The 18,127-nt window shown below is 49.7% G+C and overlaps 1 protein-coding gene across 1 annotated transcript in view; it reads left to right on the top strand.

Moving 5' to 3' along the window:
- The window catches only part of NEURL4 (neuralized E3 ubiquitin protein ligase 4), a 228,071-nt gene that overhangs the window by 165,641 nt on the left and 44,303 nt on the right, over nt 1-18,127 (top strand). The window contains exon 23 of the mRNA XM_063950431.1: nt 2,721-2,880. Within this exon, the coding sequence (XP_063806501.1) occupies nt 2,721-2,880 (160 nt within the window). The remainder of the gene's footprint in view (nt 1-2,720; nt 2,881-18,127) is intronic.

The following is an 18,127-nucleotide window of genomic DNA, read 5'->3' as shown; positions in this document are numbered from 1 at the left end:
GGATTATTGTATTCTGATGGCGATATAACAGTACAGCAGAGCGGTGTGTGCAGGCTGGGATTGTTGTATTCTGATGATGATATAACAGTACAGTAGAGCGGTGTGTGCAGGCTGGGATTATTGTATTCTGATGATGATATAACAGTACAGTAGAGCGGTGTGTGCAGGCTGGGATTGTTGTATTCTGATGATGATATAACAGTACAGTAGAGCGGTGTGTGCAGGCTGGGATTATTGTATTCTGATGATGATATAACAGTACAGCAGAGCGGTGTGTGCAGGCTGGGATTGTTGTATTCTGATGATGATATAACAGTACAGTAGAGCGGTGTGTGCAGGCTGGGATTATTGTATTATGATGATATAACAGTACAGTAGAGCGGTGTGTGCAGGCTGGGATTGTTGTATTCTGATGATGATATAACAGTACAGTAGAGCGGTGTGTGCAGGCTGGGATTATTGTATTCTGATGATATAACAGTACAGTAGAGCGGTGTGTGCAGGCTGGGATTAGTGTATTCTGATGATGATATAACAGTACAGTAGAGCGGTGTGTGCAGGCTGGGATTATTGTATTCTGATGATGATATAACAGTACAGCAGAGCAGTGTGTGCAGGCTGGGATTGTTGTATTCTGATGACGATATAACAGTACAGCAGAGCGGTGTGTGCAGGCTGGGATTGTTGTATTCTGATGATGATATAACAGTACAGTAGAGCGGTGTGTGCAGGCTGGGATTGTTGTATTCTGATGATGATATAACAGTACAGTAGAGCGGTGTGTGCAGGCTGGGATTATTGTATTCTGATGGCGATATAACAGTACAGCAGAGCGGTGTGTGCAGGCTGGGATTGTTGTATTCTGATGATGATATAACAGTACAGTAGAGCGGTGTGTGCAGGCTGGGATTAGTGTATTCTGATGATGATATAACAGTACAGCAGAGCGGTGTGTGCAGACTGGGATTATTGTATTATGATGATATAACAGTACAGCAGAGCGGTGTGTGCAGGCTGGGATTAGTGTATTCTGATGATGATATAACAGTACAGTAGAGCGGTGTGTGCAGGCTGGGATTGTTGTATTCTGATGATGATATAACAGTACAGTAGAGCGGTGTGTGCAGGCTGGGATTATTGTATTCTGATGATGATATAACAGTACAGTAGAGCGGTGTGTGCAGGCTGGGATTATTGTATTCTGATGATGATATAACAGTACAGTAGAGCGGTGTGTGCAGGCTGGGATTATTGTATTCTGATGATGATATAACAGTACAGTAGAGCGGTGTGTGCAGGCTGGGATTGTTGTATTCTGATGATGATATAACAGTACAGCAGAGCGGTGTGTGCAGGCTGGGATTGTTGTATTCTGATGATGATATAACAGTACAGTAGAGCGGTGTGTGCAGGCTGGGATTATTGTATTCTGATGATGATATAACAGTACAGTAGAGCGGTGTGTGCAGGCTGGGATTATTGTATTCTGATGGTGATATAACAGTACAGCAGAGCGGTGTGTGCAGGCTGGGATTATTGTATTCTGATGGTGATATAACAGTACAGCAGAGCGGTGTGTGCAGGCTGGGATTATTGTATTCTGATGATGATATAACAGTACAGTAGAGCGGTGTGTGCAGGCTGGGATTGTTGTATTCTGATGATGATATAACAGTACAGTAGAGCGGTGTGTGCAGGCTGGGATTATTGTATTCTGATGATGATATAACAGTACAGCAGAGCGGTGTGTGCAGGCTGGGATTATTGTATTCTGATGATGATATAACAGTACAGCAGAGCGGTGTGTGCAGGCTGGGATTGTTGTATTCTGATGATGATATAACAGTACAGTAGAGTGGTGTGTGCAGGCTGGGATTATTGTATTCTGATGATGATATAACAGTACAGTAGAGCGGTGTGTGCAGGCTGGGATTATTGTATTCTGATGATGATATAACAGTACAGTAGAGCGGTGTGTGCAGGCTGGGATTATTGTATTCTGATGATGATATAACAGTACAGCAGAGCGGTGTGTGCAGGCTGGGATTATTGTATTCTGATGATGATATAACAGTACAGTAGAGCGGTGTGTGCAGGCTGGGATTATTGTATTCTGATGATGATATAACAGTACAGCAGAGCGGTGTGTGCAGGCTGGGATTATTGTATTCTGATGATGATATAACAGTACAGTAGAGCGGTGTGTACAGGCTGGGATTATTATATTCTGATGATGATATAACAGTACAGCAGAGCGGTGTGTGCAGGCTGGGATTATTGTATTCTGATGATGATATAACAGTACAGCAGAGCGGTGTGTGCAGGCTGGGATTGTTGTATTCTGATGATGATATAACAGTACAGCAGAGCGGTGTGTGCAGGCTGGGATTATTGTATTCTGATGATGATATAACAGTACAGTAGAGCGGTGTGTGCAGGCTGGGATTGTTGTATTCTGATGATGATATAACAGTACAGTAGAGCGGTGTGTGCAGGCTGGGATTATTGTATTCTGATGATGATATAACAGTACAGCAGAGCGGTGTGTGCAGGCTGGGATTAGTGTATTCTGATGATGATATAACAGTACAGCAGAGCGGTGTGTGCAGGCTGGGATTATTGTATTCTGATGGCGATATAGAGGGATCCCTTAGAGGAACACGTGCTGCTGTTGTCATGGTAACTCTGACTATACTAACCCCATTATCTGTGCTGCCCAGGTTCCTCCTGTATACTCACGTCTGTGCCGATGAAGTCCGATCCACAGAATGGCTTTCCCGCATCGGAACCCAACGTCCTGCAGAGCCGAGAGGTGCAGAGCGCAATTCTGTCGCCAACGCTGCGATATGCTGGGCTGCCCGATTTCTGTCCCAAAGTACAGTAAGTACATCTGTCATTCCGATAGTGACACCGGCGGGTGCACAATGTGTTCAGTATATACCAGTATTGTGCCACCAAATCCCCTCTGAGGGTGTCCTGTGATATCTAGCAGCAGATAGTGTGAGGTGTGAGGTGCGAGGTGCGAGGTGCGGCCTCTGTGGCTCGCAGTTGTGTTTCCAGCACTTTCCACAGATGATCCGTCAGATTGAGATCTGGGGAATTTGGAGGTGAACTCTGTCCTGAGCGATGTCTGCAGAGTGTCCGGCACATTATCCACATTGCCATGAATGTCAGGACCCGAGGTGTCCCAGCAGAACACTGCAGAGCATCGCACTGCCTCTGCAGGCTTCCCTTCTTACCACAGTGTAACATAGAAACATAGAATGTGACTCGCCCCATCTAGTCTGCTCCTTTCTGCAGCGGGGTACACTGGTATTCCACAGGGAATAACATCGGGGTGTAGAGTTTGATCTTGATCTGAGGCACCAACGGGCTAAAGCTTTGACAGTTCCCAGGATGCACTGCGCCGCCTCCTCTATAGCCCCGCCTCCAGGGACAGGAGCTCAGTGTGTAAGTTGTTGGCTGCAGCGCAGGCAGGTAATAGGGAGCGCTGCGCTATGCAGCCCTGAAAAGAGCTTTTCTGACAAGATAGAAGACTTCAGGGGCTGCAGCACAGGCATCTGATGCTATATGTCATGCTGACATACCATGCTGCGGCCCCCTCACCTCCCCCAGTGGCGCTGTATACTCCTGTGCCCTGGTTGCCAGGTACTTACAGCGGAGGCGCTCTGGTCTCATCAAGCACACAGCCGCCGCTGCTCTCCGGGATTGCGTGGCCGCACATCTAGGGAGGAGGTAAGAGGGTCCCCTAGCTGGAATCCACCAAAATTGTGATCCGGTGGCAGTCCCAGGAGATGGACCGCACCGCTGGCATGGACACTCTGGCCGTGCAGGGACCCCACTATATCCACCAGGGCAAGGGGCACAGGTCGGATTTACTAAAATCCATTTAGTATAGTCCCCGCAGTACCCGGAGGTGAAGTCCAGCAGAGGGGATCTGGTTCTGACCTGTAGCCCCTCCCCCAGCCCCAGGCGCCATTTACTTCAAATGTTTCCATCTCTCTCCCTTACTCCCTGTCAGCGTTTGGGCGCCATTACACAGAGCTGCGCTGATCCTGGGATTGCTGGGCACTGTCTCCTCTGTAAAGCCGCCTGTCTCATCAGCGCTGTACATTTACAGGACACTAAGTATTCTACATGTCTGCTGACAGTGTTAGTTAAGATCAAGTGCATTACTACAGGGATATTTACTACAAGTACCCTGTGATATACATCCAGTCTATACTGTGCATTGTTATTTCTCTAACGTCCTAGTGGATGCTGGGGACTCCGTAAGGACCATGGGGAATAGACGGAGGAGACTGGGCACTCTAAGAAAGAATTAGTACTAATGGTGTGCACTGGCTCCTCCCTCTATGCCCCTCCTCCAGACCTCAGTTAGAATCTGTGCCCGGACGAGCTGGGTGCACTTTAGTGGGCTCTCCTCAGCTTGCTAATAAGAAAGTATTTTGTTAGGTTTTTTATTTTCAGAGAGATCTGCTGGCAACAGACTCTCTGCTACGAGGGACTGAGGGGAGAGAAGCAAACCTACTAACTGCGGATAGGTTGCGCTTCTTAGGCTACTGGACACCATTAGCTCCAGAGGGATCGAACACAGGATCTTAACCTTGGTCGTCCGTTCCCGGAGCCGCGCCGCCGTCCCCCTCGCAGAGCCAGAAGTCAGAAGCCGGCAGAAGCAAGAAGACATCAAAATCGGCGGCAGAAGACGCCTGTCTTCATATGAGGTGGCGCACAGCACTGCAGCTGTGCGCCATTGCGCCCACACTAACCCACACACTCCGGTCACTGTAGGGTGCAGGGCGCAGGGGGGGGCGCCCTGGGCAGAAATTGATTACATCCTGGCAAAAAAGCAGCATATATACAGCTGGGCACTGTATATATGTATGAGCCCCCGCCATTAATTTTACACAAAATCGCGGGACAGAAGCCCGCCGCTGAGGGGGCGGGGCCTTCTTCCTCAGCACTCACCGGCGCCATTTTCTCTACACAGCTCCGCTGAGAGGAAGCTCCCCAGGCTCTCCCCTGCAGAATCACGGTAGAAAGAGGGTAAAAAGAGAGGGGGGGCACATAAATTTAGCGCATTAATCATATATACAGCAGCTACTGGGTAAACACTAAGTTACTGTGTGATTCCTGGGTTATATAGCGCTGGGGTGTGTGCTGGCATACTCTCTCTCTGTCTCTCCAAAGGGCCTTGTGGGGGAACTGTCTTCAAATAGAGCATCCCCTGTGTGTGTGCGGTGTGTCGGTACGATTGTGTCGACATGTTTGATGAGGAGGGCTATGTGGAGGCAGAGCAGGTGTAGATGAATGACGTGTCTCCGCCGACGGCGCCGACACCTGATTGGATGGATATGTGGAAGGTGTTAAATGATAATGTAAACTCCTTGCATAAAAGATTGGATAAAGCTGATGCCTTGGGACAGTCGGGGTCTCAGCCCATGCCTGATCCTACAGCGCAGAAGCCGTCAGGGTCTCAGAAGCGCCCACTATCCAAAATTGTTGACACAGATATCGACACGGATTCTGACTCCAGTGTCGATGATGATGATGCAAAATTGCAGCCTAAAATGGCTAAAGCCATCCGCTACATGATTATAGCAATGAAGGATGTATTGCACATATCTGAGGAAACCCCAGTCCCTGACAAGAGGGTTTATATGTATGGGGAGAAAAAGCAAGAGGTGACTTTTTCCCCTTCACATGAGTTAAATGAGTTATGTGAAAAAGCGTGGGATTCCCCTGATAAGAAAGTCCTGATTTCCAAAAGGTTACTTATGGCGTACCCTTTCCCGCCAGAGGACAGGGTGCGCTGGGAATCCTCCCCTAGGGTAGATAAAGCTCTGACACGCTTATCTAAGAAGGTGGCCCTGCCGTCACAGGATACGGCCACCCTAAAGGATCCTGCCGATAGGAAGCAGGAAAGTATCCTGAAATCTGTTTATACACATTCCGGGACTCTACTGAGGCCGGCAATTGCGTCGGCATGGATGTGTAGTGCTGTAGCAGCGTGGACAGATAATCTGTCTGAGGAAATGGATACCTTAGACAAGGATACTATTTTACTGACCCTGGGGCATATAAAAGACGCTGTCCTATATATGAGGGATGCCCAGAGGGACATGTGCCTACTGGGCTCTAGAATAAATGCAATGTCAATTTCTGCCAGAAGGGTCCTGTGGACTCGGCAATGGACAGGTGATGCCGACTCAAAAAGGCACAAGGAGGTTTTACCTTATAAGGGTGAGGAATTGTTTGGGGACGGTCTCTTGGACCTAGTTTCCACAGCTACGGCTGGGAAGTCAAATTTTTTGCCATATATTCCCTCACAGCCTAAGAAAGCACCGTATTACCAAATGCAGTCCTTTCGTTCACAAAGAAGCAAGAAAGTCAGAGGTGCGTCCTTTCTTGACAGAGGCAGGGGTAGAGGAAAGAAGCTGCACCATGCAGCTAGTTCCCAGGAACAGAAGTCCTCCCCACCTTCCACTAAATCCACCGCATGACGCTGGGGCTCCACAGGTGGAGCCAGGAGCGGAGGGGGCGCGTCTCCGAAATTTCAGCCACCAGTGGGTTTGCTCACAGGTGGATCCATGGGCTATACAGATTGTGTCTCAGGGATACAAGCTGGAATTCGAAGTGATGCCCCCTCACCGTTACCTCAAATCGGCCCTGCCAGCTTCCCCCATGGAAAGGGAAGTAGTGTTAGCGGCAATTCACAAGTTATATCTCCAGCAGGTGGTGGTAAAGGTTCAACTCCTTCAACAGGGAAGGGGATACTATTCCACAATGTTTGTGGTACCGAAACCGGACGGTTCGGTCAGACCCATATTGAAATTAAAGTCCCTGAACACTTATCTGAAAAGATTCAAGTTCAAAATGGAATCGCTCAGAGCGGTCATCGCAAGCCTGGAAGAGGGGGATTTTTTGGTGTCTCTGGACATCAAGGATGCTTACTTGCATGTCCCCATTTATCCACCTCATCAGGAGTACCTCAGATTTGTGGTACAGGACTGTCATTACCAATTCCAGACGTTGCCGTTTGGGCTCTCCACGGCACCGAGAATATTTACCAAGGTAATGGCAGAAATGATGGTGATCCTGAGAAAGCAAGGAGTCACAGTTATCCCATACTTGGACGATCTCCTCATAAAGGCGAGGTCCAGAGAGCAGTTGCTGATCAGCGTAGCACACTCTCAGGAAGTGGTGCAGCAGCATGGCTGGATTCTGAATATCCCAAAGTCGCAGCTGATTCCTACAACGCGTCTGCCCTTTCTGGGCATGATTCTGGACACAGACCAGAAGAAGGTGTTTCTCCCGGCGGAGAAGGCTCAGGAGCTCGTGACTCTAATCAGAGACCTCTTAAAACCGAAACAGGTGTTGGTGCATCACTGCACGCGAGTCCTGGGAAAGATGGTGGCATCGTACGAAGCCATTCCCTTCGGCAGGTTCCATGCGAGGATCTTTCAGTGGGATCTGTTGGACAAGTGGTCCGGATAGAATCTTCAGATGTATCGGCTGATCACCCTGTCCCCGAGGGCCAGGGTGTCTCTTCTGTGGTGGCTGCAGAGTGCTCACCTTCTCGAGGGCCGCAGGTTCGGCATACAGGACTGGGATGTGAGCCTCCGAGGATGGGGGGCAGTCACTCAGGGAAGAAACTTCCAAGGGTTGTGGTCAAGTCAGGAGGCTTGTCTGCACATAAATATCCTGGAACTAAGGGCCATATACAAAGCCTCTGCTTCGAAACCAACCGGTGCTGATTCAGTCAGACAACATCACCGCAGTGGCTCAACAGGGGCCCTGTCTGTTCCAAGACTTACCGCGGCTGCGTTTGACGGCATGGCGGTTGAACGCCGGATCCTAGCGGAGAAAGGCATTCCAGATGAAGTTATTCCTACGCTGATAAAGGCTAGGAAGGACGTGACAGCAAAACACTATCACCGTATATGGCGAAAATATGTGGCCTGGTGTGAGGCCAGGAAGGCCCCTACAGAGGAATTCCAGCTGGGCCGGTTCCTGCACTTCCTACAGTCTGGAGTGACTATGGGCTTGAAGTTGGGGTCCATAAAGGTCCAGATTTCGGCCCTATCCATTTTCTTTCAAAAGGAACTGGCTTCTCTTCCTGAAGTTCAGACGTTTGTTAAGGGAGTGCTGCATATTCAGCCCCCTTTTGTGCCAACAGTGGCCCCTTGGGATCTCAACGTGGTGTTGGGTTTCCTGAAATCCCACTGGTTTGAGCCACTTAAGACCGTGGAGCTAAAGTATCTCACGTGGAAGGTGGTCATGCTATTGGCCTTAGCTTCGGCTAGGCGTGTGTCAGAATTGGCGGCTTTGTCATGTAAAAGCCCCTATCTGGTTTTCCATATGGACAGGGCAGAATTACGGACTCGTCCGCAATTTCTGCCGAAGGTGGTGTCATCTTTTCATTTGAACCAACCTATTGTGGTGCCTGCGGCTACTCGTGACTTGGAGGATTCCAAGTTGCTTGATGTAGTCAGGGCTTTGAAGATTTAGGTAACCAGAACGGCTGGAGTCAGGAAGACTGACTCGCTGTTTATCCTGTATGCTTCCAACAAGCTGGGTGCTCCTGCTTCAAAGCAGACTATTGCTCGCTGGATCTGTAACACGATTCAGCAGGCTCATTCTGCGGCTGAATTGCCGCATCCAAAATCAGTGAAAGCCCATTCCACAAGGAAAGTGGGCTCTTCTTGGGCGGCTGCCCGAGGGGTCTCGGCATTACAGCTTTGCCGAGCAGCTACTTGGTCGGGTTCAAACACTTTTGCAAAGTTCTACAAGTTTGATACCCTGGCTGAGGAGGACCTTGAGTTTGCTCATTCGGTGCTGCAGAGTCATCCACACTCTCCCGCCCGTTTGGGAGCTTTGGTATAATCCCCATGGTCCTTACGGAGTCCCCAGCATCCACTAGGACGTTAGAGAAAATAAGATTTTACTCACCGGTAAATCTATTTCTCATAGTCCGTAGTGGATGCTGGGCGCCCGTCCCAAGTGCGGACTTTCTGCAATACGTGTATATAGTTATTGCTTAATAAAGGGTTATGTTATGGTGGCATCCATTGTTTGATGCTCTGTTGTTGTTCATACTGTTAACTGGGTAAGTTTATCACAAGTTATACGGTGTGATTGGTGTGGCTGGTATGAGTCTTACCCTGGATTCCAAAATCCTTTCCTTGTAATGTCAGCTCTTCCGGGCACAGTTTCCTTAACTGAGGTCTGGAGGAGGGGCATAGAGGGAGGAACCAGTGCACACCAGGTAGTACTAAATCTTTCTTAGAGTCCCAGTCTCCTGCGGAGCCCGTCTATTCCCCATGGTCCTTACGGAGTCCCCAGCATCCTCTACGGACTAGGAGAAATAGATTTACCGGTGAGTAAAATCTTATTTTCTGTATACATACATAGCTTTACTTAGTGGTACAGATTGTACTTAGTATTGCTACTCCAGTGCAGTGTTATTGTTGTGTGTAATAATCTCTGCATTGTACAGGTGACTGTGTGTGCCAATAGCTGCTGCGTGGTTCCTATTCCGTGTATCTCACACATATTGCTATCCCTATATTCTGTACCCTGAGGGGGCTAAGTGCGTCAGGGTCCTATGTATGTATGTATATATATATATATATATATATATATATATATATATATATATATATATTTACATATAATATAGTGTTTCACAGGATATACTGTTTGGTATTTTTCTCCGTGTATTTCAGTCACCGTATCCCTCTTACATTCTCTGTTTGTGTTCTGCATTTGCAGTCACACTCCACAGGGGGTTTCTGTCAGGTACTGTGTCTGGCTATATTGTACTGTTACGCCCTAAGGCTACATTCCCACATAATGTCTGCTACACAGGGCAGGAGATCTGTGGCTGATCCTGCGTCATGCAGTGCGGACGCCGCGGATACACCTGAGGAAAATATTCCAGCTGAGGGTCCGGGTACCGGGGGTTCTATACCCCTCAGTCAGCCTGTAGCGCTGGTGGCACACCAAGACCCATCTAATCTGCTGACTACGCTAGTAACGAGACTTACGCCCCCTGTGGGACCTCCTGTGCCATTACAGCTTCATATTGTCCCTGCAGTTACTGACTACGCTAGTAACGAGACTTACGCCCCCTGTGGGACCTCCTGTGCCATTACAGCTTCATATTGTCCCTGCAGTTACTGACTACGCTAGTAACGAGACTTACGCCCCCTGTGGGACCTCCTGTGCCATTACAGCCACATATTGTCCCTGCAGTTACTGACTACGCTAGTAACGAGACTTACGCCCCCTGTGGGACCTCTTGTGCCATTACAGCTTCATATTGTCCCTGCAGTTACTGACTACGCTAGTAACGAGACTTACGCCCCCTGTGGGACCTCCGGTGCCATTACAGCCACATATTGTCCCTGCAGTTACTGACTACGCTAGTAACGAGACTTACGCCCCCTGTGGGACCTCCGGTGCCATTACAGCCACATATTGTCCCTGCAGTTGCTGACTACGCTAGTAACGAGACTTACGCCCCCTGTGGGACCTCCTGTGCCATTACATCCACATATTGTCCCTGCAGTTACTGACTACGCTAGTAACGAGACTTACGCCCCCTGTGGGACCTCCTGTGCCATTACAGCCACATATTGTCCCTGCAGTTACTGACTACGCTAGTAACGAGACTTACGCCCCCTATGAGTCCTCCTGTGCCATTACAGCTTCATATTGTCCCTGCAGTTACTGACTACGCTAGTAACGAGACTTACGCCCCCTGTGGGACCTCCTGTGCCATTACAGCTTCATATTGTCCCTGCAGTTACTGACTACGCTAGTAACGAGACTTACGCCCCCTGTGGGACCTCCGGTGCCATTACAGCTACATATTGTCCCTGCAGTTACTGACTACGCTAGTAACGAGACTTACGCCCCCTGTGGGACCTCCTGTGCCATTACAGCCACATATTGTCCCTGCAGTTACTGACTACGCTAGTAACGAGACTTACGCCCCCTGTGGGACCTCCTGTGCCATTACAGCCACATATTGTCCCTGCAGTTACTGACTACGCTAGTAACGAGACTTACGCCCCCTGTGGGACCTCCTGTGCCATTACAGCCACATATTGTCCCTGCAGTTACTGACTACGCTAGTAACGAGACTTACGCCCCCTGTGGGACCTCCTGTGCCATTACAGCTTCATATTGTCCCTGCAGTTACTGACTACGCTAGTAACGAGACTTACGCCCCCTGTGGGACCTCCTGTGCCATTACAGCCACATATTGTCCCTGCAGTTACTGACTACGCTAGTAACGAGACTTACGCCCCCTGTGGGACCTCCTGTGCCATTACAGCTTCATATTGTCCCTGCAGTTACTGACTACGCTAGTAACGAGACTTACGCCCCCTGTGGGACCTCCTGTGCCATTACAGCCACATATTGTCCCTGCAGTTACTGACTACGCTAGTAACGAGACTTACGCCCCCTGTGGGACCTCCTGTGCCATTACAGCTTCATATTGTCCCTGCAGTTACTGACTACGCTAGTAACGAGACTTACGCCCCCTGTGGGACCTCCTGTGCCATTACAGCCACATATTGTCCCTGCAGTTACTGACTACGCTAGTAACGAGACTTACGCCCCCTGTGGGACCTCCGGTGCCATTACAGCCACATATTGTCCCTGCAGTTACTGACTACGCTAGTAACGAGACTTACGCCCCCTGTGGGACCTCCGGTGCCATTACAGCCACATATTGTCCCTGCAGTTACTGACTACGCTAGTAACGAGACTTACGCCCCCTGTGGGACCTCTTGTGCCATTACAGCTTCATATTGTCCCTGCAGTTACTGACTACGCTAGTAACGAGACTTACGCCCCCTGTGGGACCTCCGGTGCCATTACAGCCACATATTGTCCCTGCAGTTACTGACTATGCTAGTAACGAGACTTACGCCCCCTGTGGGACCTCCTGTGCCATTACAGCCACATATTGTCCCTGCAGTTACTGACTACGCTAGTAACGAGACTTACGCCCCCTGTGGGACCTCTTGTGCCATTACAGCCACATATTGTCCCTGCAGTTACTGACTACGCTAGTAACGAGACTTACGCCCCCTGTGGGACCTCCGGTGCCATTACAGCTTCATATTGTCCCTGCAGTTACTGACTACGCTAGTAACGAGACTTACGCCCCCTGTGGGACCTCCGGTGCCATTACAGCCACATATTGTCCCTGCAGTTACTGACTACGCTAGTAACGAGACTTACGCCCCCTGTGGGACCTCCTGTGCCATTACAGCTTCATATTGTCCCTGCAGTTACTGACTACGCTAGTAACGAGACTTACGCCCCCTGTGGGACCTCCTGTGCCATTACAGCCACATATTGTCCCTGCAGTTACTGACTACGCTAGTAACGAGACTTACGCCCCCTGTGGGACCTCCGGTGCCATTACAGCCACATATTGTCCCTGCAGTTACTGACTACGCTAGTAACGAGACTTACGCCCCCTGTGGGACCTCCGGTGCCATTACAGCCACATATTGTCCCTGCAGTTACTGACTACGCTAGTAACGAGACTTACGCCCCCTGTGGGACCTCTTGTGCCATTACAGCTTCATATTGTCCCTGCAGTTACTGACTACGCTAGTAACGAGACTTACGCCCCCTGTGGGACCTCCGGTGCCATTACAGCCACATATTGTCCCTGCAGTTACTGACTATGCTAGTAACGAGACTTACGCCCCCTGTGGGACCTCCTGTGCCATTACAGCCACATATTGTCCCTGCAGTTACTGACTACGCTAGTAACGAGACTTACGCCCCCTGTGGGACCTCTTGTGCCATTACAGCCACATATTGTCCCTGCAGTTACTGACTACGCTAGTAACGAGACTTACGCCCCCTGTGGGACCTCCGGTGCCATTACAGCTTCATATTGTCCCTGCAGTTACTGACTACGCTAGTAACAAGACTTACGCCCCCTGTGGGACCTCTTGTGCCATTACAGCCACATATTGTCCCTGCAGTTACTGACTACGCTAGTAACGAGACTTACGCCCCCTGTGGGACCTCTTGTGCCATTACAGCCACATATTGTCCCTGCAGTTACTGACTACGCTAGTAACGAGACTTACGCCCCCTGTGGGACCTCCGGTGCCATTACAGCTTCATATTGTCCCTGCAGTTACTGACTACGCTAGTAACGAGACTTACGCCCCCTGTGGGACCTCCGGTGCCATTACAGCTTCATATTGTCCCTGCAGTTACTGACTACGCTAGTAACAAGACTTACGCCCCCTGTGGGACCTCTTGTGCCATTACAGCCACATATTGTCCCTGCAGTTACTGACTACGCTAGTAACGAGACTTACGCCCCCTGTGGGACCTCTTGTGCCATTACAGCCACATATTGTCCCTGCAGTTAATCCGTTATGGGCAGATACTCTGTCAACTCAGTTACAGCAATTACATCAGTCTTTGGTTAAACAAAAGCCTGACCCTCGCCCTCCTAGGACCAATGGGTCATCTAAGCGGGCCATTACTTCCTCACAATCCACGCATGTTACAGATACTTCTTCCGATGAAGATGGCGTATATACTGACCCCTCAGACACTGATGCAGAGGCTTCTGATGGGGAATCTATTCCACAGGTGGATGTTCCTGACCTCTTGGAGGCTATCAGGCTGATTCTTCAGATTGATGATGAATCTGCACCTCCAGATACGTCTAAGAAACCTGATAAGTTCAAGGGTCAGAAGGTCACTAAATTAGTTTTGCCTCGTTCTGACCATTTAGTTGACACACGTCGGGAATCCTGGGAGAATCCAGGAAAGAAATTCTCCCTGTCTAAGAAGATGCTAGCTCGTTACCCTCTCGCTGCAGAGTTAAGTAAGAATTGGGAAAACACACCGCCGGTGGACTTACGGGTCGCGCGTCTGGTGGTGTCTTCTACTCTGCCTGTCACTACCGTCACCTCTCTGAAGGAGCCGACGGATAAGCGTGTGGAGGGTTGCTTGAAGTCTATTTACACTCTGGCAGGAGCTGTGCATAGACCCACTATAGTGGCCTCTTGGGCTGCGAAGGCTATTGAAGCCTGGGTTCAGGAAGTTGAAGCGGAGCTACCGTCTGATTTTTCTGAGAATGCTAGACCGTGTCTTTCATACATTATTACAGCCTCTCATTATATTCAGGAGGCGGCATCAGATGCCGGTGTCCTGGCGGCCAAAGCGGCTACTACGTCCATTCTGGCTCGCCGGATTTTGTGATTGTGGTCCTTGTCTGTGGATCTGGACTCTAAAATGACCTTGGAGGTTATCCCTTTTAAGGGAAACATCCTTTTTGGGAAAGATTTGAACAAGATTGTTGCTGACTCAGCGTCTGCTAAAACTGCATGTCTGCCGAGTACGAATCCTTTGGCTCCGAAGGCTAAAAGTACCACCTTTCATTCCTTTCGATCTCCAAGTAAAGCAGAGGGTCAGGCGTACCCGAAACAGGCCTGCACTTCCAAAACCTCTAAGCCCAAACCTAAACGTTCCTGGGCTGCCCGTCGGCCTGCTTCCAAACCAGAAAAGCCTGCTGCATGACGGGGCAGGCCTCCCCCTGGTGGATCCCAGGGTGGGAGGCCTACTTCTGCGGTTCGCCCAGGTATGGTTACAGACCACTTCAGACGTCTGGGTGTAAGGGAAGTCGTCACTCACGGATACACCATCTTTTTCAAGAAACATCCCCCTCGCCAGTTTTGCTCGACAAATATACCTTTGGATCCGGTGAAAGCAAAAACTCTCCATTTGGTGGTACAATCCCCCCCTGGACACAGGAGTGATAGTGGTGGTGCCTCTGGCTCAGAGAGGCTGGGGGTACTATTCAACCTTATTACTAGTTCCGAAACCGAATGGTTCCTCCCGGACCATTCTCAACCTCAAGTCTTTGAACAAATTTGTGAAGGTATCCAAGTTCCATATGGAAACTCTTCGCTGTATTGTTCTGGCCTTGGAGCCCATGGACTATATGGTATCCCTGGACATACAGGATGCTTACCTACACATACCTATTGCCATGTCGCATCAGCAATAGCTGTGGTTTGCTATTGACAACCTACATTATCAATTCCAGGCCTTACCTTTTGGACTGACCACGGCTCCGCGAATCTTCACCAAGGTCATGGCGGTTATGACGGCCCTGCTCCGCCGTCATGGTATCCACATCCTGCCATATCTGGATGACTTGCTGATCCTGGCGAACTCACCAAAGGTTCTCCTCCGTCATCTGGAACTGACTGCCCAATTCCTGCAAGCCCAAGGGTGGCTCATCAACTGGAAGAAGTCCTCACTGGTCCCTGCTCAGAGCATGGTGCACCTGGGGGCACTGTTGGACACCCGCAACCAAACGGTTGTTTTTGTCTCCAGAGAAGGTACTGAAACTTCAGGACAGGATACGATGCTTCCTCTCTCACCCTCGTGTGTCGATACACTCGGCGATACGAGTACTGGGCCCTCATGGTGTCGGCTTTCGACAAGGAAGAGTACGCTCAATTTCACTTTCGCCCTCTGTAGAAGCTAAACCTTGCCAAGTGGGACAGCCTGCCTCACCGGATCAGATCTCACATGATCTCCTTGACTCCGGAAGTTCGTCTGTCACTGAGCTGGTAGCTACAGGTCAACAATTGAGCAGGGGTCATCCCTTCTGGATCTTCAACTGGGTTCTTCTAACGACGGATGCTAGTCTGCGGGGTTGGGGCGCGGTGTTGGAGCAACACTCTTCAGGGTCGGTGGACCAGGGAGGAATCTCTCCTCCCGATAAATATTCTGGAGTTGCAGGCGGTGTTCATTGCTCTGAAACTTGCCCTTCCTCTGGTACAGAACAGGCCTGTTCAAGTACAGTCGGACAATGCCACCGCGGTGGCGTACATAAATCATCAAGGTGGCACTCAGTCGCATGGCAATGATGGAAGTGTCCAGAATTCTTCAATGGGCGGAACACCATCTGCCAGCCATATCGGCAGTGTTTATTCCAGGGGTTTTCAACTGGGAAGCGGACTTCCTCAATCGTCAGGACATACACGCCGGAGAGTGGAGCCTTCATCCAGAAGTATTTGCAACTCCTAGTGGACAGTTGGGGGCCTACCAGATGTAGACCTTCGGAGCAAGGACAAGGGATCATTAAGCAGTGTTCATGGACGCACTGGCAATTCCATGGAACTTTCAGCTGCCATACGTGTTCCCTCCGGTGTCACTTCTGCCAAGGGTAATAAGGAAGTTTAAGCAAGAAGGAGAAATACTGCTTCTGATCGCTCCAGCGTGGCCCAGACGGCATTGGTTCTCAGACCTGCAGGGTCTCTCGATAGAGCGTCCTCTTCTACTTCCGCAACGACTAGACCTCCTACTTCAGGGCTCTTGTGTGTACCAGGATATGGCTCGACTGGCTTTGACAGCGTGGCTCTTGAAGCTTCAGTTCTGAGGGCCAAAGGATTTTCTGAGGCGGTCATTCAAACTATGTTGCAAGCCCGTAAACCGGCTTCAGCTCAGATTTATTATAAGGTCTGGAATTCATACTTCGCCTGGTGTGCGTCTAAGAATTATGATGCATACAAGTTCAGTATTGCCAAACTTTTGTCTTTTCTGCAACAGGGCCTGGACTTAGGCCTCCGTCTGGCCTCCCTCAAGGTTCATATTTCAGCCTTGTCGGTGTGGTTTCAGAGAAAAATTGCGACTCTGTCTGACGTTCATACCTTCACTCAGGGTGTTTTACGGATTCAACCTCCCTATGTTCCTCCTGTGGCTCCTTGGGATTTGTCGGTTGTTCTGGATGCTCTACAAGAGTCTCCGTTTGAACCTCTTGAGTCTGTGGACCTTAAATGGCTTACACTAAAGGTCTTATTTTTGCTGGCTATTGCCTCTGCTAGAAGGGTTTCAGACTTGGGTGCCTTGTCCTGTCGGTCACCCTTTCTGATTTTTCACCGTGACCATATGGTTCTTAGAACTCGCTCTGGTTATGTGCCTAAGGTGGTGTCGTCTTTCCATCTTAACCAAGAGATTGTGGTTCCGGCCTTTACCTCTCCTGGTTTGTCCTCCAAAGAACGGTCTTTGGATGTGGTACGGGCTCTCCGTATATACTGTATGTGAAGAGAACCGCCTCTCTTAGGAAATATGATTCTCTCTTTGTTCTTTTTGGATTTCACAAATGTGGCTGGCCTCTTAATAAGCAGACCTTGGCTAGATGGATTAGAATGGTGATTGCACAAGCTTATGTACAGGCTGGACTTCCAGCTCCTGCTACTATCAAGGCCCATTCTACTCGGTCTGTTGGACCTTCTTGGGCGGCCTGCCGTGGCGTGTCCCTAGAAAAATTGTGCAAGGCGGCTACATGGTCCTCTGTGAACACGTTAAGTTCTATGACTTTGATAATTCCGCCTCCCAGGATGCTTCCATTGGTCGCCAGGTTCTTGTGCCCGCTACAGTGCGTCCCCTCCCATAAGGAACTGCTTTAGGACATCCCCGATGTTATTCCCTGTGGAGCCCAGTGTACCCCGCTGCAGAAAAGGAGATTTATGGTAAGAACTTACCATTGTTAAATCTCTTTCTGCGAGGTACACTGCTCCACAAGGCGCTCACCCTGACGCGCTTAGCTTCTTTGGGTTGGTGTGGCATTAGCCGCTGGTACCTTCTCCTGTCATGAGAATGTGAATGTGGTGTATGTGGCTACTAACCGTTGTGGTCTCTTTTCCTGCTACTGCATTGGGCTGGTTAACTAAAAACTGAGCTCCTGTGCAGGGAGGCGGGGTTATAGAGGAGGCGGCGCTATGCATCCTGGGAACAGTCAAAGCTTTAGCCTGTTGGTGCCTCGGATCAAGATCCACCTCTACACCCCCAATGTTATTCCCTGTGGAATCCAGTGTACCTCGCAGAAAGATTTAACAAAGGTAAGTTCTTACCATAAATCTCCTTTTTTGAACCATATTGTTACCTCAACCCTTATTTGATCCTTACTCCTGTGTAATGATATCCTTATGTCTATCCCATGCATGTTTACATTGCTCTACTGTCTTACCCTCTACCACCACTGATGGGAGGCTATTCCACTTGTCCACTACCCTTTCTGTGAAGTAATGTTTCCTCAAATTCCCCCTGAACC

Source organism: Pseudophryne corroboree (genome assembly GCF_028390025.1).
Source record: "Pseudophryne corroboree isolate aPseCor3 chromosome 6 unlocalized genomic scaffold, aPseCor3.hap2 SUPER_6_unloc_3, whole genome shotgun sequence".
NCBI lineage: Eukaryota > Metazoa > Chordata > Amphibia > Anura > Myobatrachidae > Pseudophryne > Pseudophryne corroboree.
This window is presented reverse-complemented; position numbering and strand designations above follow the sequence as displayed.